The sequence below is a fragment of the Carassius carassius genome, chromosome 35 (genome assembly GCF_963082965.1).
Source record: "Carassius carassius chromosome 35, fCarCar2.1, whole genome shotgun sequence".
Classification (NCBI taxonomy): Eukaryota; Metazoa; Chordata; class Actinopteri; order Cypriniformes; family Cyprinidae; genus Carassius; species Carassius carassius.
Genome location: NC_081789.1, coordinates 19,644,662 through 19,665,049, shown reverse-complemented (window position 1 = coordinate 19,665,049; position 20,388 = coordinate 19,644,662). Strand labels below are relative to the sequence as shown.

Sequence of the window (20,388 nt, the reverse complement as noted above, 5' to 3'; positions counted from 1 at the left end):
TAAGGAATAATTGACGACGGGCCGTTGAATTATTAGAAAAATAATGCACACCCGAGATGGCCCGGAATCAATTATTATGCTTATACTATGTTTATCACACCTCAAGAGATCGATCAGATATTATATTTAAATTGTCCTGTTTTTGTACTTAAATCGCTATTGTGAGTAGGATTATTTCTTCCGCATCTCATCCAATGAATCTTTTGCTAGTACCAAACCATAATTTTAAAGCTGGTAATGGAGGCTTGAGCCGTTGATAGCATTCTAATGCAGTTATTAATAAAATTATTAGAAAGAGAGCGAGAGAGACAGAGACACAGAGAGAGAGAGAGAGAAAGCTTGTGTGAATTAGGCTAACTTACCTCTTTGCATCTCTAAACAGCACTGTCTCTTCACTAGTGAGAAATGTCATGTTTAGCCTTCAAGTTGCTACACTATATAGGCTAACTGATAAAATCGTCAGGGTAGTGCTACAACACCTTTTTGTGCAAACTGCGTGACCGTTATTACAGATAACTATGCAAAGTGATATGGAACTGTAATGTGGTCAGGAGTGCTGCCTGGAACTACATTTGTCATGCGTTTCCCAGAAAATAATCGCACACCTCAGAACGTTCGTCAGCCAATCAGTTTCATCACAGAATTACACAACACAAACAAATTAAGAATATTTAAAGCAATTACATATTATTGAGTCATCTTCCAATTCCTGGGAACGTGTGGCCACAGCATAAGGAAAATGATCTTGTGGCCCTGACATATTATAAAGTTTCCACAAGTTAATATGACGTTCCCACAAATTAATATATTGTGCCCGTGTTATTTCACGTTTCCACCAGTTGAACCGAACATGTCCCCTCCCGGTCACTGTATAATGTACATCACCTTCTAATAATGCAAAAAGCTTTCTGTGAGGGTTACGGTTAGAGTTAAAAGTCAATGGATTGAAAAACACATTTGTTTTTTTCTTGAATGTATGTGCATAATGTTGCATTTGATCAGTCTCTGCCCCTTGATCAGTGCTCTTTATGCAGGAACAAGGTAATTTGGTTCTCTTCCAAAGGCACCTGCTGCGACCTCACTCTGACACAAAAACACACATCAGCAATTTTGATTTAAAGGAACACTCCACTATTTTTGAAAACAGGCTCATTTTCCAACTCCCCTAGAGTTAAACAATTGAGGAAATCCATTCATCTGACCTCCAGGTCTGGTGGTAGCGCGTTTAACTTAGCTTAGCAAAGATCATTGAATCTGATTTGACTGTTAGCATCTCACTCAAAAATGACCAAAGAGTTTCAATATTTTTCCTATTTAAAACTTGACTCTTCTGTAGTTACATCATATACTAATAAAAAATTGCGATTTTCTGGGCCGATATGACTGGGAACTATACTCTCATTCCGGCGTAATAATCAAGGGACTTTTTTGTTGCCGTACCATGGGTGCAGTAGGCGCAATGATATTACGCAGCATTTCAAAATAGTCCCCAGCTAGTTTGTGTTGTTTCAGAGTTGCTGGGAACTATTTTCAGGAAAGGTGTAATATCATTGCGCATGCTGCATTCATTGTGCAGGCTGAATGGATTCGAAAACGGTAATACTCAACTGTTTAACTCTAGGGGAGTTTGAAATTGAGCCTATTTTCAAAAATAGTGGAGTGTTCCTTTAAGATACACCAAAGAGGCCCATAGTTTAAGTTCAAGTTGAGCTTTATTTTCATTCCGCTACATGTGTAACGAAAATACACAGTGGAACGAAATTCTGTGCCTCACAGGACCACGGTGCTACATAAATACAGACATATAACAATTTTGTAAAACACTATATACCTATACACAACTAACCTACTGACAGATTTTGACTATAAATATACTATATATAAATGTTTACCTATACATAAGCTAAAAAAAAAAGATACAGGCTATACGAATGCTTCACATAGTACTGTACATGTGCAAAGAGAAACATTGTAAGTCAAGCAGCTGGCTGGGGAACAGTGCAAGATGATTTGTAGTGCATGAGCATGTAAACACATTACTGAGTCTTTTGTGGGATTATGTACATACAGCAGTGTGTATGAAAAGTGTCTATAGAAGTAAACATCCAAATGTGAAAACTAAAATGTGCTTTTTGGCTTTGTTCTGACATGGTTTTTTGTCAGATTTAGATATTCAGATTTGTCTGAGCTGATTGCGTTATCTCAGTGTGGAGTGTGGCGTGTGTAAGCTCCTATCATGTGGCAGAAGAGACTCTCAGTGCATTATTCATTGCCTGAACTTTGTTCTGTCTCCACCCACTCAACGCACCTCTGCATTTGAAGCACTCAGTCTTTCTCTCTCTCTGTCAGGTGCTGGATATTCATTTAGGATTTAGAGAGAGAGAGAGAGAGAGAGAGAGAGAGAGAGAGCATGTACAGTATGCTCACTGTAATTCATTACAATTTATTCTTCATCTTTAATCTAATCTGACCTAACCAATTTAATTTTATTTAATTTATATTAAATTAATATACAGTTGTATTTATTTTATTTATTATATTCAAATAATTATTCAAATTTAAAAGGCATTTTTAAATTAATATTAAATTAATTAAAAACATAATTTTTTTCAGGCAATTAACATTGAGAATTTGCTGTAACAAACTTTCCTTTTCTAGTTTTACTTGTGCCGTTTACACAATTACAAATGTACAATTTCTGTCATCTCTATAAAGCGCAATAAAACTGAAATTGAAAACAAAGAGAGGAGAATTGTAAATCTAAAATGGAGACAGAACAGCGGAGAAACGAAAAGCAATTCTGATTGAGTCATTCCTGCAATTGTTTGCCAACCAGTTTTGTCTCTAAAACACTTCATTGTCTTTATCTCTGTTTGACAGAACTACGGGTTGGAGACTGAAAACCTGAAAACTCTCTCTCATAAGCTCAATGCCTCTGCCAAAAACCTGCAGAACTTCATCACGGGCCGCAGACGCAGTGGTCATTACGACGGCCGGACGACCCGCAAGCTGCCCAACGATTTCCTCACATCTGTGGTGGACCTCATCGCTGCTGCTAAGAGCCTTCTGGCCTGGCTAGATAGGTTAGTCCTGCTAAGAGCCACATACACACCAAATCAATACATGATTTAATACATAGTTAACATAATTAAACACATATTCGATTTAATTGAATTCAAATTCAACCGCATTGATGTGTCAAGTTTTTAAAGAATTACTTGTTGGAGTATAGCCAAATTCGTCGCCCTTTTCCTTAGAAATGAATTCCTCTGAAAAACACTATGGAAAAGGTTATTTGATATCAAATAAAAATGTAAAGAATGACCTTAAAGGTTAATAGTTGGTTTATTCTGAGCTCCAGAGTCTTATCATCTCTCGTTGTTGATAGTCAGATGAATGCTGTTGGGACGTGAGCAACTTTTGACTGAGATTTCTGGTGATCTGATAGTGATAGATCTACAGCTGCAGCTAACTAGATTAGCTAGGTTATTAAGTGAATAATCTGACATTTATATATTTGATCAATTAGATCTTGAATACTACAAAAGTAGTACAAAATATTCGGATAAGATGCGTTAAATTGATCAAAAGTGACATTATAGACATTTTTAATGTTATAAGATTTCTATTTCAAATAAATGCTGTTCTTCTGAATGTTATGATCATGAAAAAAATCTAGAAAAGAAATGTATACTGTTTTCCACAAACATATTAAGCAGCACAACTGTTTTCAACATTCATAATAATTAGAAATGTTTCTTGAGCATCAAATCAGCATATTAGAATGATTTCTAATGGATCATGTGACACTAAAGACTGGAGTAATATGCTGAAAATTCAGCTTTACCATAACAGGAATAAATGACACACTCAAATAGTTATTTTATACTGTTATTTTATATTATAACAATATTTCATAATATTTATGTTTTTTATCAAATAAATGCAGCCTTAAATGAGCACAATAGAGTATTTTCAAAAACATAAAGTCTTACTGACCAAAACTGTACATAATGAAATAATAAGATTTAATCTTGGTTTTTATGGATTAGTATGAATTTAAGATGTATTAGTTACCCCAGACTGACTGTATATTATGAAAATTATGAGTTTTAGTATTGGTTTTTCTGGATTAGTATGGATTTAAGATGTATTATCGACCCCAGACTGACTGTACATTATGAAATTATGAGTTTTTATTCTTGTTTTCTATGGATTAGTATGGATTTAAGATGTATTCCTGCATCAGCATCTCTTGTAGTTCCTTCCCAGGCCGTTGATTTTGGGCTTAGGTTCAGAGATGCGGCTGTGATTCCTGGAGTGTTATTCCAGGAACAGCAGAGGGTGTTGATCCAGGAACATTTCCTGTTTGTGTAAATCATGTCAGGCATGGTCTTCCCTCCATTCAAGGGATGGCACAGAGAATTGGAGTGACACTTTGTGTGGCAGGGTGGGCAGAAATTACAGACTTGGGGTCTCTTGTGTAGTGTGTGCGAGGTCAGCTTTTGTCTGTTCAGATTCAATCATGTTGATTTGTGTTCCTCCTCTCAGCAATCAGGTTCAAGTATGAGTGAAGAGGTCTTATATAACACAGACTCTTTCTGTAATTCAGCTTCTTTCAGTTCAAGGTTTTAACCACATAACTTCTGTTCATGTACGGTTGTCTTTAGATTGTGGTTTCTTTCTGATGTATTGATGAGCAGTGTTTCAGAGAGAGTGATATGTAAGGAAAATGAGAAATTGAACATTTCTGTTCAGTGGTTGAAATTTTTTTCTCACATGCAGGTCCACATGGAATTTTTGTGCTTTTTGTGAGGAAGAATCTGAAGAAATTCTGTTTTCACTGAAAACTTCACATCCATTGATTCTCTATGTCAGTGGATCTCAACCTTTTTGACTAAAAAGCCCCTCACTGTCCAACACAATATTTGAAGGCCGCCAATCTATCTATCTATCTATCTATCTATCTATCTATCTATCTATCTATCTATCTATCTATCTATCTATCTATCTATCTATCTATCTATCTATCTATCTATCTATCTATCTATCTATCTATCTATCTATCTATCTATCTATCTATCTATCTATCTATCTATCTATCTATCTATCTATCCATCTTTTTAAAAGAAACTTGAGTGTCAATATAGATAGATACATTAAGTACAGTTTTTTGTTTTATTCTAGATGTTTCAAGAACTATTTGTTCTTTACCAAAAACCACTCACTTTTCTATCATAAATTGTACATTATTGCAAGTTTTGATGATTTGTCATCAAGTTAATGTTGTCTAGCTGGCTAATGTAAAGGTTATTTTGTCGCATTAGCAAAAAAAATTGTATAGACTTGAAAACATCAGTAAGAATTATCAGTAATGTTTTGCATCATATTCCGTTGCTTTAAATCAATAAAAAATTGTCAGATTGTAGTTGTATAAATTTCAGCATGTTAATTTTTTGTAGAGAAAAGCTGACAAAATTTTGCTTAGTTAAAAAGTACAATTAGTGAAAAAATATAAATCTTCATAGCAAAAATAAAAACGTGACCCTGGACCACAAAAGCAGTCAAAAGTAGCACGGGTATACTTTTAGCAGTAGCCAACAATAAATTGTATGGGCCAAAATTATTGATTTTTCTTTCACGCCAAAAATCATTTGGATATGAAGTAAAGATCATTTTCCTTAAAGATATTTTGTAAATTTCCTACCATAAATATATTAAAACTTAATTTATATATATATATATATATATATATATATATATATATATATATAATTTTTTTGTACAATCAGATTCCAGATTTTCAAATAGTTGTATCTCAGCCAAATATTGACCTATCCTAACAAACCATACATCAATGGAAAGCTTATTTATTCATCAAATGATGTATAAATCTCAATTTAAATATGTGACCCTTATGACTGGTTTTATGGTCCAGGGTGACAAATGCATTACAGAAATAAAAATATATTTGATTTGCTGTAGCAAACAATGGCACAGCAATTAAAAATACTTGGCCAGCAGAATGTATATATATATATATATATTGTGACGAGTCAGCTGCCTCCTCCCTGATTGTCACCGGCACCCTGTACTAAATCGCCGCCCTTCACCAGACTCCCGACTGGAGTGGGTGTGTGAGAGGAGGGGAGCTGGACGAGTCAGGGCTGGCGGCGTGTGATGGGGCACACCTGAAGGAAGTGAAGCCTCATCACCGCCGCTGTTTAAAAGCCCAACGCGCCTCTCCTCGGGAGACCAGTCTCTTCCCCGTGCATGCACACTGGTGTCCTCGTGGGTCCAGGAGTCCAGGCGTTGAGTGACTCCCGCGCCACTAGAGACGTGAACTGCCGGACCCGCGATCCGGATGGGAACCGCACCCGTTTGCACGGCCGACGGGCCAGGATGCCGGGCCGTCCATCCCCTGCCAGCGCTGCGGCCAACGAGAGTGATGTGGCCGCTAGAGGAAGCCGCTGCCCCTCGCGCCCCGGACCGAAGAGGGGAGTGCGTGCGGCCGCCGGACTCCGCCCCTTACCTGGACCCTTCCTCCATGAACACTGCCCGACCTACACAAACCCCGCAGCACGACGAGGACACCAGATTCCCTGTTTATTTTGGACACTCTTCCCCTTTGGCCACTTTTATCCCCTGTTTTATTTAATTTCTGTTAATAAAAGCCTCTCCGAGGCCTGACGCCATGCCCACTGTGTCTGTCTTGTGCTCCTCCCGTCACAATATATATATATATATTGCTGAGATTTGACATGGTAAAATGTGTTAACGAGTATGTGTTAATGAGTACATCAGTTTGTTGTTGTTGTACTGCGTCACTTCTCGTTTGCTAGAAATTTCTCCGGCTCTCATTGCAAATGAATTGTTTCCAGTCACTTTGTTGCAGCAAATCACTGTCAGTATTAAGCACCTCATAAGACACTTAAGTCATAGACTCTAGTGCTGCAGTATTTCTACTTTTTCAAATGAAGGTAAATCAGGCGAGTGGTTTGTGCTGAATGATCCATTTGGCACCCAGCTGCTTGATTCTGTCCAGATCCCTATGGTACTGAGCCTGGCGTAAATCCCTGGACTGGGACAGCTAGGACTCTTTCCATCAGACAGCATTTGATATCCTCTCGGCTTCACCCTGCTGAGAACGGCATCTCTCTATATTGCTTTTCCCAGGCACCCGCCACCCCACTTTCTGATCCTGGAGCTCAGAGCCATCTGTATCACACACAGTTCACATTAGCACAGTCTGGATGGGGATCAAGCTGAGAGGACTTATCCACATCAGCTTGCTGACTAAGGTGAACTTGTAGCCAGTCTGTTTGGGTTAGGGAGGTTTCAGAGTTTCAGTGCCCATAATCAGGACTGTACGCTGTAGGAACAAGGCCACCAGTTGGGAGGGGTGCCCCGTTCCCCTCGTTCATTAATGCTGGCCTAATTACGCTCCCCGGCCTCTCTTCTCTGCCAAAAGAGTCCCCAGTAGAGCTGTCGTCTCCCCTGCAGACATAGTGGAAGAACAGAAGGAACTCTGAGAGAGAGGGAGAAATGGAGTTACACTAACGCAGGTAAATGGATCTGAAGCCAAGAGACATTATGGCTGACTTGAGAGTCTCGGTCCCTTAAGTGTTATTGGTTCATATCCATCCAGCTTGACACTGGCTCTTCTCTGCCACTTGCCAAGTTGGTGATCATCATTTTAATGGTATCTGGCTGCTTCTCTTGGGTTTGTAGTGGACTTTCCCTCATTTTCATTCACTGTGGGCGGAACTTCAGGTGGGAGCGGCTTATTGGAATGCAAAGGAGGTTCCGTCACTTACATTAAGATGCATAATAGATCATAGGCATAATAGATTCAGGCAACTAAACATTAATGTCTTTTTTCCCCTTTTGAAATTCGTGAGAAGACTGAATGTCCAACCAAACACACTCTGCTTGTATTCCTCAAAGCCTCAATTTTAGTTTTGCCACTTTAAATCTGGCGTCTACTCTAACTAAGCCCTAAAGTTTTTGTCTTATTTTCAACTCAGCTGTTTTCACATTCATTCTTCAAATTCAGGTCTGAATAAGCATTTGATACTGAATAATACTGAGTAACTTTCTTTAAAAATTATGTTATTTTAAAATCAAAATAAAACACGCACAACACATTGAACCCTGAAGCAGATAGGTTACAGCAGCAGAAGACCACACCAGGTGCCAGTCCTGTCAGCTAAAAACAGGAAAACGGAGGCTACAATTCTCACAGGCTCACCAAAATTGGCCTGGTCTGATGAGTTTCGATTTCTGTTGGGATGCTCAGATGGTAGGGTCAGAATTTGGCATAAAGAACATGAAAACATGGAGCCATCCAACCATGTGTAATGGTGTGGGGGATATTTTCTTGGCACACTTTGAGCCGTTAGTACCAATTGAGCATTGTTTAAACACCACAGCCTACCTGAGTATTGTTGCTGACCACGTCCATCCCTTTATGACTACAGTGTACACATCTTCTGATGGCTTCTTTCAGCAGCATAATGCACCATGTCACAAACTCAAATCATCTCAGACTGTTTTTTTCAACATGAGAATGAGTTAACTTTACTAAAATGGCCTCATCAGTCACCAGATCTCAATTCAATAGAGCAGCTTTGGGATGTGATGGAACAGGAGATTTGCATCATGGATGTGCTGCCGAAAAATCTGCAGCAACTGTGTGATGCTATCATGTCAATATGGACCAAATTCTCTGAGGAATGTTTCCAACACCTTGTTGAATCTATGCCATGAAGAATTAAGGCAGTTCTTAAGGCAAAAGGGGGTCCAACCCGGTACTAGCCAGGTGTACCTAATAAAGTGGCCAGTGAGTGTACTAGGGATATGCCGGTATCAAATTTTCATGTTGCGATTAATTGTTAATGCTTTTATCATGATATACGGTATTATCATGATATTGAAATTTAGTTAGCCATAATACAGTATAACAGGTTTAATAACTTTTTAGGTGACACTTTATAATAGGTAACACCTATTAGTTGCTTATTAGCATGCATATTACTAGAATATTAGCCATGTATTAGTGCTAATTAAGAACATATTAATGCCTTATTTTACTTGACCTTATTCTACATCCCTAATCTTACCCACTACCTAAACCTAACAACCACCTTACTAACTATTAAAAAGTAGCAAATTAAGAATTTATTGAGAGAAATGTTGTAGTTAATAGTTAACAAGTGTTACCTATCCTTAAGTGTTACCACTTTTTTCTTATAACAAAAATAACTGAATATTTATATACAATAAAGCAATACAGAAAAACATATAAAGTTAAACATTTTACACAGATTAAAGTGCAAAAGAACTATAAAGACCAATAGGTATCACTTTACAATAAGACCTCATTAGTTAACCATTAACATTCACAATGAGCAATAGCTACATTTGCTACAGAAGTTATTAATCTTTGTTAAAAAAATACAAATCTTAGTTCATGTTAGCTCGTTAAATAACACAGTTGCAACTTTTGATTTTAACAACGTGTTATTAAATATTGGAATGCCTAAGATTGCTGAATGTTAAGAAATTGTGATTGGCAGTTTATGTTAACTAATGAACTAACTAATGTTAACTAATGAAGCCCTAATGTAAAGTGTGAACGAACATCAAAACACTTTCAAACAATATCTAGGGTATGTTGTAGTCCAGATTAAAATGTAAAAAAAGTTTGAAAATTAATAGCCTATTAAGTCTAAATATTTAAGTATTTGGCACTGTGATGAACACCATAGCAAATTCACAAGTCTGAATGGCTATTTAAATCTATTTAAATATGTTTTATATAGTAGAGCAGCTGCTTTATTTATGGGGTTTCCAAGGTAACAGCTGCATTTTCTGCAGTTTAGCGCCATCTGCTGTCAGAGAGTGAATGTGCATTAATTTAGTGCATCTCTCACGTGTTCCCCCATGTGCTTCTCATGCGTGCTTGTTTACATCAGAGCGCACACGAGTCTTTCAAGCAGCATACAGCGGTGTTGTGCCTTTTGACCAGTTGATGGGAAAAATATTCTTAAAATTCATCCCAAATTCTTAATAATTTGTAATGTATAATTATTAACGGTATTCGAAAGTGCCTACAATAACAATATCCTACATATTCACTATTGTGATATATTGCATTACCGAATACCGGCACATGTCTAGAGTGTACATATATATGTAAAATGATGGGTTCTATAAATATAAATATATTATAATTATATGTAAAATCTATTAAATTATTGTTATTGGCCAATAACTGTTAAAATATCCATTATTGGTATCAGCCTCAAATTTCTTGAATGGTGCATCACTACCTATAGATTATCTTGTAATGGTGTGATCATTGTTTCGTAGATAAAGTTTCTTATTTCTTACTTGAAGCTCAAACTATAGAGCATGGCACTAGTGACACCAAGGTCGTGTGTTTGATTCCTAGGGAGATTGTAAACTGCATAAATATCTACCTTTACTGCAATGTAAGTCACTTTAGATAAAAGCATATGCCAGATGCATAAATGCAAATGCCCTGACATTAATAGTGCTAATGCGTTTTCATTGATTTGTTCAGATGGGAGCTGAAAGTATTCTAATTCTCTCTCCGGGTGTAAAAGGATATTTGAATTGAATATAGGCATCAGCGCATAAGCAATTACAAGCACACACCAGCTCTCAGACTCTCACGCATTGATTGAAAAACTGGAGCAGGATGAGGTGAAACTTTAAGGCCTGGCCTTGAGGAGATGGTAGTGGTCTTTTTTACCCAACTGATGGATTTCCTGTCAGCCTGGAGCCGTCGTGTCCAGATGGTGGCATGTGCTCAAATGCTTCAAAAGAGTAAAGGTTGGATGTAATGAAGTCTACTCAGTCCTGGAGAGAACTGAATGAGCTGCATAGATTTTAGCATCTGTCTCTCTGCTTGGATGACTTGGTTTTGAACTTCTTGCTATCTTTTCTCTCACATTTAGTCTTTTCTCTCCCTCCCGTTCTCTTTCTCCATCCCCTCAGGTTTTTTCCAGACATTTCCCATGCAGTCTCTGACCACTGCGTCCATGCTTGCTGACAGGTGTCCTTGAACCGAGTTCAGACGCTGTCGGCGCACTTATCTACCACGAAGTGATATTTGGTAGTCAAGTGAAGCCGCTGACATTTAGGAGCGGAGTTTTAAAGGGGGATTTGGTATTCGCTGAGAGCTGCATCTCAAATCCTGTTTAGGAAAGCGAGTTTAGTGTGTTCGGCTGGTCTAAGAGTGCTTGTGAGGTCTTTGAATGAATGATTTTTAGCCCAGCGGTGAAAGATTGTTAGAGTTTCTTAAATTGTGAGGGGCTTCTGGGCGTGCGTCAGCTGGTGTTCCCAGCGGTCTTAGAGGAATATTTAGAGACAGGATGGAAACGATGAACCAATGTACCTACAGCCCTGTATATATAGCACACAGCCTCAATACACACGACCCACATTCACTTCGTCACTCACAGGAAGTGAGAAACTGGGTCTGGAGTACGTTGACAGTCAATAAGGATAGCATATACACGTCTACAATTTGCAAACACACTCAAATTGTCCGTCTTGTGGGTCTGGCTCTAAGAATAATCTAATGGTTAATTCTAGGTGTTACTTCTTTTGCAGGTCACCATTTGCTGCCGTAACAGATTATTCCGTGACCAGGAACAACGTGATTCAGCTGTGCCTGGAACTCACTACTATAGTACAGCAGGTAATGACATTCACCAACCAAACAAATTAGATCAACGCTTTGACAGTCTTGTATGAGATGAAGCAAACTCACATGAACACTCATGATTTGAAATGGAGAAGGACTTTCAAAGTAGAATTAGCTCTTACATTGAGTTAAACGAATAGTTCACCCAAAAATTGACATTTTGTCATGATTTACTCATCCGCATGTCGTTTCAAACCTGTATAAATTTCATTGAGTTTAAAATTGAGTTGTTGAACATAAAAGAAGATATTTTGTAGAATGCTCGTCATCAAACAGTCAATGTTCCCCATCGACTTCAATAGTATTTATTTCCCTACTGTGGAAGTCAGTGGGGACAAAAAACAGTTTGATTCTTCAAAATTCTTCAAAATATATATTTTTTGTATTCAACATAAGTTAGAAACTTATATAGATTTGGAACGACATGAGGGTGAGTAAATAATGACAAAATTTTAATTTTTCCCATTCATCATTCAACATTAAATGTTGTGAGTGATAAAAAATAAAAAATACAAATGCAGCTATATATTTCCATGTAAAACAAAATAAATTAGTGTAAGTTTTTGTTTCCATGTCAAGGATGTCAAGGACTACATCTCATTTACTAATGAGGCAGTGTGCATTGTGGGTAATGTAGTCTTTTAGAGCATAGCAGGAAAGGAAACACGATCAGTGTGAAATAACCATGTCAGACAAAAGAGAAATTTGAGAAAGGAGAGGGATTCAAGGCCCCTGCCTGCAGTGATATGCGTGTGTGTTAGCATGTGTGTTTGTGTACCCAGCAGATTAAGGGTCAGAAGATCATGGCCAGCAAGAGCAGCATTAAATGGATGAGTCTGTCACAGCCAGTTTAGCCTAAATGCTGCACACAACCTTTCTCTTAATCCAGGACAGATTACAGCGTTGAAGCCAGAGATCTGGATCTAATCTTAACTAATGCAACTAGTATTGAGCGCTCAGGACCAGCAGGGGCCCTTTCTCCTAATCGGCCCCTGAGAGATTAGGTCAAAATAGGACAGATTCCTCTCTCTCCTATTTGGCAGGTGTGTTTATCACTGGTTTCTACCTGATCCAAGATGGTAATTAACTGATCCAAGATAATCTAAACTGGTTTATCTGACCAGATGGACCACCAGCTGGTTGGAACCTGACTGAGTTGGTAGACAATCTTGTACCAGCCTAGCATGTTCCAAAAACCTGCTTGACCATCTGATTTCTCCACCAGGGCACTTGACCAAGATGGTCGCTTGTATTCTATCAATGGCCACAAACATAAACAAAAGCTTTGATGTCCACAGTTCCCATTACTATACTATCACATTGTAACTTATATACTGTAGACCGTATGGATGATCGCTGCCTGCTGGCATCACTTTGATAGTGATGTATCTCTATCTTTAGTTTGGGTGTGTTTGTCTCTCTCTTTGCCTGGCTCTGTGTGGTGTTTACTTATAATTTAAAGTAATATTGCATCCAAAAATGAAAATTTCTCATTAATTTTGTGAAACACAGCTGTTCTCAATTAAGTGAAAGTGAATAAGGTCTGTGGCTGCTCCAAGCTGCAAAATAATAATAATAATAATAATAAAAAAATAATAAAAGTAAGATATCAATGTATTTTTAATGAAATCTGAGAGCTTTTTGACCCTGCATAGACAGCAATGCAACTACCACGTTTAAGGCCCAGAAGTGTAGTTGGGACATCGTTAAAATATTCCATGTGATATCAGTAGTTTAATCATAATGGTATGAATTTGCGTGAATATATTTTGTGTGCAAAGAAAACTAAAATAACGAATATTCAATGTCTTCTCTTCCAGTGTCAGTCTTTGACGCGATTACCACAACTTTCTGGGTCATAAATGGGTCAGTTCTATTGATGTCTATGCAGGGTCAGAAAGTTCTTGAATTTCCTCAAAAAAAAAACAAAAAAAAAAAAAAAAAGCTTAATTTGTGTTCAGAAAATGAACTAAGGTCTAACGGGTTTGGAACGACATGAGGGTGAGCAATTAATAACAGAATTTTCATTTTTCATTTCTTTTGGTCTGTACTGTATATATATATATATATGTATATATATATATATATATATATATACATACATACATACATACATATATATATATATATATATATATATATATATATATATATATATATATTTATGTATATTTTTAATATATATGTTTATATTTATAATATATTCATATTCATATGCAGTTGTAGCAGTAACCAACATTACAGTAGCAGTAATATTCTTAATAACTTGTTTTCTATTTGAATATATTTAAAAATTTTATTTATTTATTTTATGTCAAAGTAAAATTTTCAATAGCCTTTACTCAAGTCTTCAGTGTCACATGATCCTTCAGAAATCGTTCTAATATTATGATTTGCCACTCAATAAGTATTTCTTATCAACAATGTCGAAAATAGTTGTGCTTCTTAATATTTTGTGCAAAACGCAGTAAATTATAATAGAAATTTCTAAAGAGCATAATTAAAAAACAAATACAGTATCATTATTCTAAAGTAACCTTTTCGGAGCAGTTTTTCTATCAATGGATGTATTTTCATTGGAAATGTAAAATTTACAATTGTTTTACTGCCCGATGAATTTCCAATGGAGACACTTCCAGCGTCAGATTATGGTAGTTATTAATAATCAATGTACTTAATAAAACTGATGTTTATGACCAACGGACAAGCAAATAACTGCAGGAGTTTCCTTCACGTTTGTCCGCTTGTTTATATCTTATTGTATATGACACCTGCACAAACACAGTCACACTGCAGGTTTGCTATTTCTCCATGAACTTTCACAGCAGTCCCGGCCCCCAGCGGGAACCTCAGGAGCTCCTTGAAATGTCTCCATCAGAGCCTGAATGTTAAATTGAGCCCGGGGCTCTCCTCTGTTCAACCTTCCTGTATTAGATCAGCATCTGAGAGAGAGAAAGAGAGAGAGAGAGCCATTTCTGAACACAGTGACCCAGCTGTTTGGTAGATTATCCCATCTGCAGAGATACTTTGCTCAGTAAATGTTTTCTCAAGCGCTCTGTGTGGGTGAGTGTGTACGTGAGAGGCCTAAACTGTTTAAAATGGCAGTAATATCTTACTCTTTCCTCTTCGCAGGACTGCACCGTCTATGAAACCGAAAATAAGATCCTCCATGTGGTAAGTGTTTCTCTTCGGGTTTACGCTGCAATATGAGGCTGATAATGAGCTCTAATGTTTCTCCTGTGAGCTCTGCCCTTATTTCTTCATTTACAGGAAGTACTGAGGATCCTCATAATCTCTCTGCCTGTTTTTTGACCACACAGTGATGTGAATAGACATTGTAAATGTTCATTTTAAATTAACCTTTAACCAAACAGATTCTTTCAAGTCATCATTCAGTAGTGCCTGCATTTTTGGCCCCAAAGAATCTTCCTTGATCTTTTTTGCAATCTGTCACTATTTCAGGTTAGTTGTAAATTGAGGCTCCAGTTACTGTAAGTGCTGTTCTAATAGTTTTTTCCCCCAGACAAGGACCATTTTAAGATCTTCAAATCTATAATATAATATAATATAATATAATATAATATAATATAATATAATATAATATAATATAATATAATATAATATAATATAATATAATATAATATAATATAATATAATATAATATAATATAATATAATATAATATAATATAATATAATAAAATATAATATAATATAATATAATATAATAGATATTATATTATATTATATTATATTCAACCAACTCCCTGCCAATTAATAAATAAACTTTTCCAAACCAAATAATTAATAAAACTTAAACTCCAGATGACTAATTTTATAAGCACACAGTGATGTGAATAGATGCTTTAAATGTTTGATTCAATTGAGTCATCATTCTGTAGTGATTGTTAAAGTCTTTGCATTTTAGGCCCCAGAGAATCTTCTTTGATCTTTTTTTTATAGTGAAATAGATCTTTACATTAAATGACGCTTTTTCTTACAGTTGTTGATACATTCTGTGTCTGAATTTGGTGCTAGTACACTTTTTTTCAGGATAAGAACCATTTAATGCCTGATTATATATTATGTTATTTTATGTTATATTGTTTTCACATTATTTAAACTATAACTCTCAAACAGACTTTTTGATGAATCATTTAAAATACATGATTCAAATGAATGCATATATATATTGATCACAACTTTTTATTTATTTATTTTGCAGTGATCTCAGCCTTTGAACGCAATGCAAATCGATTTTAATAGCTGCTTTTATTTCATGTAAAAGACATGATTCCTCATCTCAGTGTTTTTATATTTGTTGCTGTAGGTAACCATTTTGTGAACATGTATTTTACTAGTTCAAGCCCCGAGGTGAAGTTCCCTTTGCAGTCACAGGAGAGCCACAGCAAGGCTCTTTGTGAGATTCCCGTCTCATACACACTAGCACACAACAGTGTGTGTGGCAGGTCCTGTTGTCGCCACAGACTGCTGGGCTGGGCACAGCTGTCATTCTCACTGAGTCCCACAGCTATAAATACCTACACATTGTGCCTGCTAGCAGCAGATTTCATTCCCCAGCACCACCCCACCTCAGCTACCAGCTGTAGGAGGAGAAGCAAAAACACCAATGACACCAGATGAAAGCAGAAGCAGAGAGAGAGAAATGAAACCATAAAACAAAGTGAATTAAAGTGCTACAGAACCCTAAAATGCAAATATAAATTGCAATATAATTGCAGTCATACTAGGCAGAGAAATCCAGGTGCATGTTTTGCAAAGCTAGTAGCAAAGTGAAAAATGCCAAGCATGACAATAGTGTTGCTGCTGTACATAGATATAGCTATGTAGTAATGTTTTCTAGATAGGTAGGTAGGTAGGTAGGTAGGTACAGACAGACAGACAGACAGACAGACAGACAGACAGATAGATAGATAGATAGATAGATAGATAGATAGATAGATAGATAGATAGATAGATAGATAGATAGATAGATAGATAGATAGATAGATAGATAGATAGATAGATAGATAGACTGACAGACAGATATTTCCTATTTTTTAACACTGTTTGCTTCTTGCTTACTGTATTTGACAGACAGACAGACAGACAGACAAATAGATAGATAGATAGATAGACAGACAGACAAATAGATAGATAGATAGATAGATAGACAGACAGACAGACAGACAGACAGACAGACAGACAGACAGACAGAAAGACAGACAGACAGACAGACAGACAGACAGCTAGATAGATAGATAGATAGATAGATAGATAGATAGATAGATAGATAGATAGATAGATAGATAGATAGATAGATAGATAGATAGATAGATAGATAGACAGACAGACAGATATTTCCTATTTTTTTAACACTGTTTGCTTCTTGCTCACTGTATTTGAAAAGTTTCTTGAATGTCTCAGTAGTTTTGTAATTTACTTCCAGTAAAAAGTCGTGCCAGTAAAAAGCTTGTTGAGGGAAAAGTGGAGAGCAGAGGAATAGTGCAGTGGTTAACAGGAAATGAAACAACATCGATTCCCACCTCCTTCACCTTGAGTGAACTACACCAATATCCCAGACAGGTGAAATCTGATCATAATCACTGAGAATTTGATTTAACGCCGTTGAGATAATGAACGAAAAGGGGCACAGAGTACAGGGGAGACTGATAAACACATGGGGAAGAAAAACCTAAACCAGAATGAAACTCAACTTCTTGACAATTAATACAGCACATTTTCCAAATCAAATTATCCCCATAACTGACCAACCCATAGATTTAGTCCTAGTCTTTTTAGGCATAACAAAGTCTTTCCCAACGGAAATGGCTTTAGAACTACTCCTGTTTATTAAAACTGTGCCCCACAAAAGTTGAATATTGACTTCATCTAAAGATGCATTCTGTGGTCACGGGACATTAAACCTAAATTTTATCATATCTATGATGCTGAGTTAAATCTAATAAATGTTCACCCAGTGCAGCATATCTTTGGAGAAAAATAATTGATATGCTTTCTCCCTCTTTTTTCTCTCTCTCAAGTGTAAGACATTGTCTGGAGTATGTGACCACATTATCTCACTGTCGTCAGACCCCCTGGTCTCCCAGTCGGCACATCTGGAGGTGGTTCAACTGGCTAATATTAAACCTACAGAGGGTCTGGTAAGATCACACACATTTATATTGTTCTACAGATGATTGTGCTGTTTACTGCTGTTTATCATTATGTTTTAAATTAAATTATTAAACTAAAAGAATTTTGTGTAAACATATCTCCCCGATTGTAGTTCAGGAGTTCTGATAATGAGTATTTGATCATTTATTAATATATTAAATGTTATTAATTGTTTATTATAAGATATAGAACTACGAGTGACTAAAATACAGTATAAACTTCCATTCAAAATGTTGGGGAAAAAATTTTTTTTTTTTTTTGTGAATTGTTGGCCTGTACATGTACTCAATATTTGGTAGAGGCTTCTTTTGCTTTAATTACTGCCTCAATTTGGCATTGTATGGATGTGATCTTCCTGGCACTGCTGAGGTGGTATGGAATCCCAGGTTTCTGTGACAGTTGCCTTCAGCTCATCTGCATTTTTTGTTCTCTTGTTTAAAATTTTTCTCTTGACAATACATCTTGACAATATGTTTTAAATAAATTCAATGCAAGTCTTTGGTTCTTTTAATTGTGATGATTTTGGCTCACATTTAACAAAAACCCACTAAATCTCAACAAATTAGAATATGGTGACATGCCAATCAGCTAATCAACTCAAAACACCTGCAAAGGTTTCCTGAGCCTTCAAAATGATCTCTCAGTTTGGTTCACTAGGCTACACAATCATGGGGAAGACTGCTGATCTGACAGTTGTCCAGAAGACAATCATTGACACCCTTCACCAGGAGGGTAAGCCACAAACATTCATTCCCAAAGATGCTGGCTGTTCACAGAGTGCTGTATCCAAGCATGTTAACAGGAAGTTGAGTGGAAGGAAAAAGTGTGGAAGAAAAAGATGCACGACCAACAGAGAGAACAGCAGCCTTATGACGATTGTAGAAAAATTGATTCAAGAATTTGAGTGAACTTCACAAGGACTCAGGCAGGGGTCAAGGCATCAAGAGCCACCACACTGAGACGTGTCAAGGAATTTGGCTACAGTTGTCGTATTCCTCTTGTTAAGCCACTCCTGCACCACAGACAACATCAGAGGTGTCTTACCTGGGCTAAGGAGAAGAAGAACTGGCCTGTTGCCCAGTGGTCCAAAGTCCTCTTTTCAGATGAGAGCAAGTTTTGTATTTTATTTGGAAACCAAGGTCGTAGAGTCTGGAGGAAGGGTGGAGAAGCTCATAGCCCAAGTTACTTTAAGTCCATTGATTTGGGGTGCAGTGTCATCTGCTGGTGTTGGTCCATTGTGGTTTATTTTGAAAACCAAAGTCACTGCACCCGTTTACCAAGAAATTTTGGAGCACTTCACGCTTCCTTCTGCTGACCAGCTTTTTGAAGATGCTGATTTCATTTACCAGCAGGATTTGGCACCTGCCCACACTGCCAAAAGCACCGAAAGCTGGTTAAATGACCATGGTGTTGGTGTGCTTGACTGGCCAGCAAACTCACCAGACCTGAACCCCATTGAGAACCAATGGAGTACTGTCAAGAGGAAAATGAGAAACAAGAGACCAAAAAATGCAGGTGAGCTGAAGGCCACTGTCAAAGAAACCTGGGCTTCCATACCACCTCAGCAGTGCCACAAACTGATCACCTCCATGCCACGCCGAATTGAGGCAGTAATTAAAGAAGACCCTAAGTATTGAGTACATGTACAGTAAATGAGCATACTTTCCAGAAGGCCAACAATTCACAATTTTATTGTATTTTATTGGTCTTATGAAGTATTCTAATTTGTTGAGAATTGGTGAGTTTTTGTTAAATGTGAGCCCAAATCATCACAAAAAAAAAGAAAGACTTCAACTACTTCAGTCTGTGTGCATTGAATTTATTTAATACACGAGTGACACAATTTGAGTTGAATTACTGAAATAAATGAACTTTTCCTCGACATTCTAATTTATTGAGATGCACCTGTATTATATATATATATATATATATATATATATATATATATATATATATATATATATATATATATATATATATATATATATATATATATAAAATAATGCATCCTTGGTGAGCATATGAGATCTTGAGAAAACTTATGCTTATGAAAAATCTTAAAAACCCCAAAACTTTTGAATGAATATGTAATGGTATCCTTTTGTTAGCAGTGAAGCTTGACTGTAGCTTAACTAATTGAAATTTATAAGCAGCTTGTATATCTTGCCAAGCAGTTTCAAAATAACTTTCTCAGCATTGTTCTTTGTTCTAATGAGCAAGTGTGTGTGTGTGTGGGTGTATGCATGCTTGTGTTCAAAAATCTCTATATATACATGAATAGACTGAAAGCATTTTGATGTGTTCTTCAATGTGTGCATGAGACAGAAAGAGGAAGAGATGAGGAGATTATTTATTATAGTCTATTAATTTCATCCTGTCTTTTATATCTTAAGGGAATGTACATCAAATCCACATATGATGGGCTTCATGTTATCACAGGAACCACAGAGGGGGTAAGAGCCAGTCGTTGTTAATG

The 20,388-nt window shown here is 36.8% G+C and overlaps 1 protein-coding gene across 19 annotated transcripts in view; it reads left to right on the top strand.

The window, feature by feature from the left end:
• LOC132116168 (connector enhancer of kinase suppressor of ras 2-like) overlaps nucleotides 1-20,388 on the top strand; it is a 95,015-nt gene that overhangs the window by 20,296 nt on the left and 54,331 nt on the right. For 12 of the 19 annotated variants that reach the window (XM_059524818.1, XM_059524819.1, XM_059524821.1 and 9 more), the window contains exons 3-7: nucleotides 2,881-3,083; nucleotides 11,626-11,731; nucleotides 14,870-14,911; nucleotides 17,780-17,899; nucleotides 20,306-20,365. In XM_059524818.1, the coding sequence (XP_059380801.1) occupies nucleotides 2,881-3,083; nucleotides 11,626-11,731; nucleotides 14,870-14,911; nucleotides 17,780-17,899; nucleotides 20,306-20,365 (531 nt within the window). The remainder of the gene's footprint in view (nucleotides 1-2,880; nucleotides 3,084-11,625; nucleotides 11,732-14,869; nucleotides 14,912-17,779; nucleotides 17,900-20,305; nucleotides 20,366-20,388) is intronic. The other 7 variants (XM_059524817.1, XM_059524816.1, XM_059524815.1 and 4 more) reach the window with 1 other exon arrangement.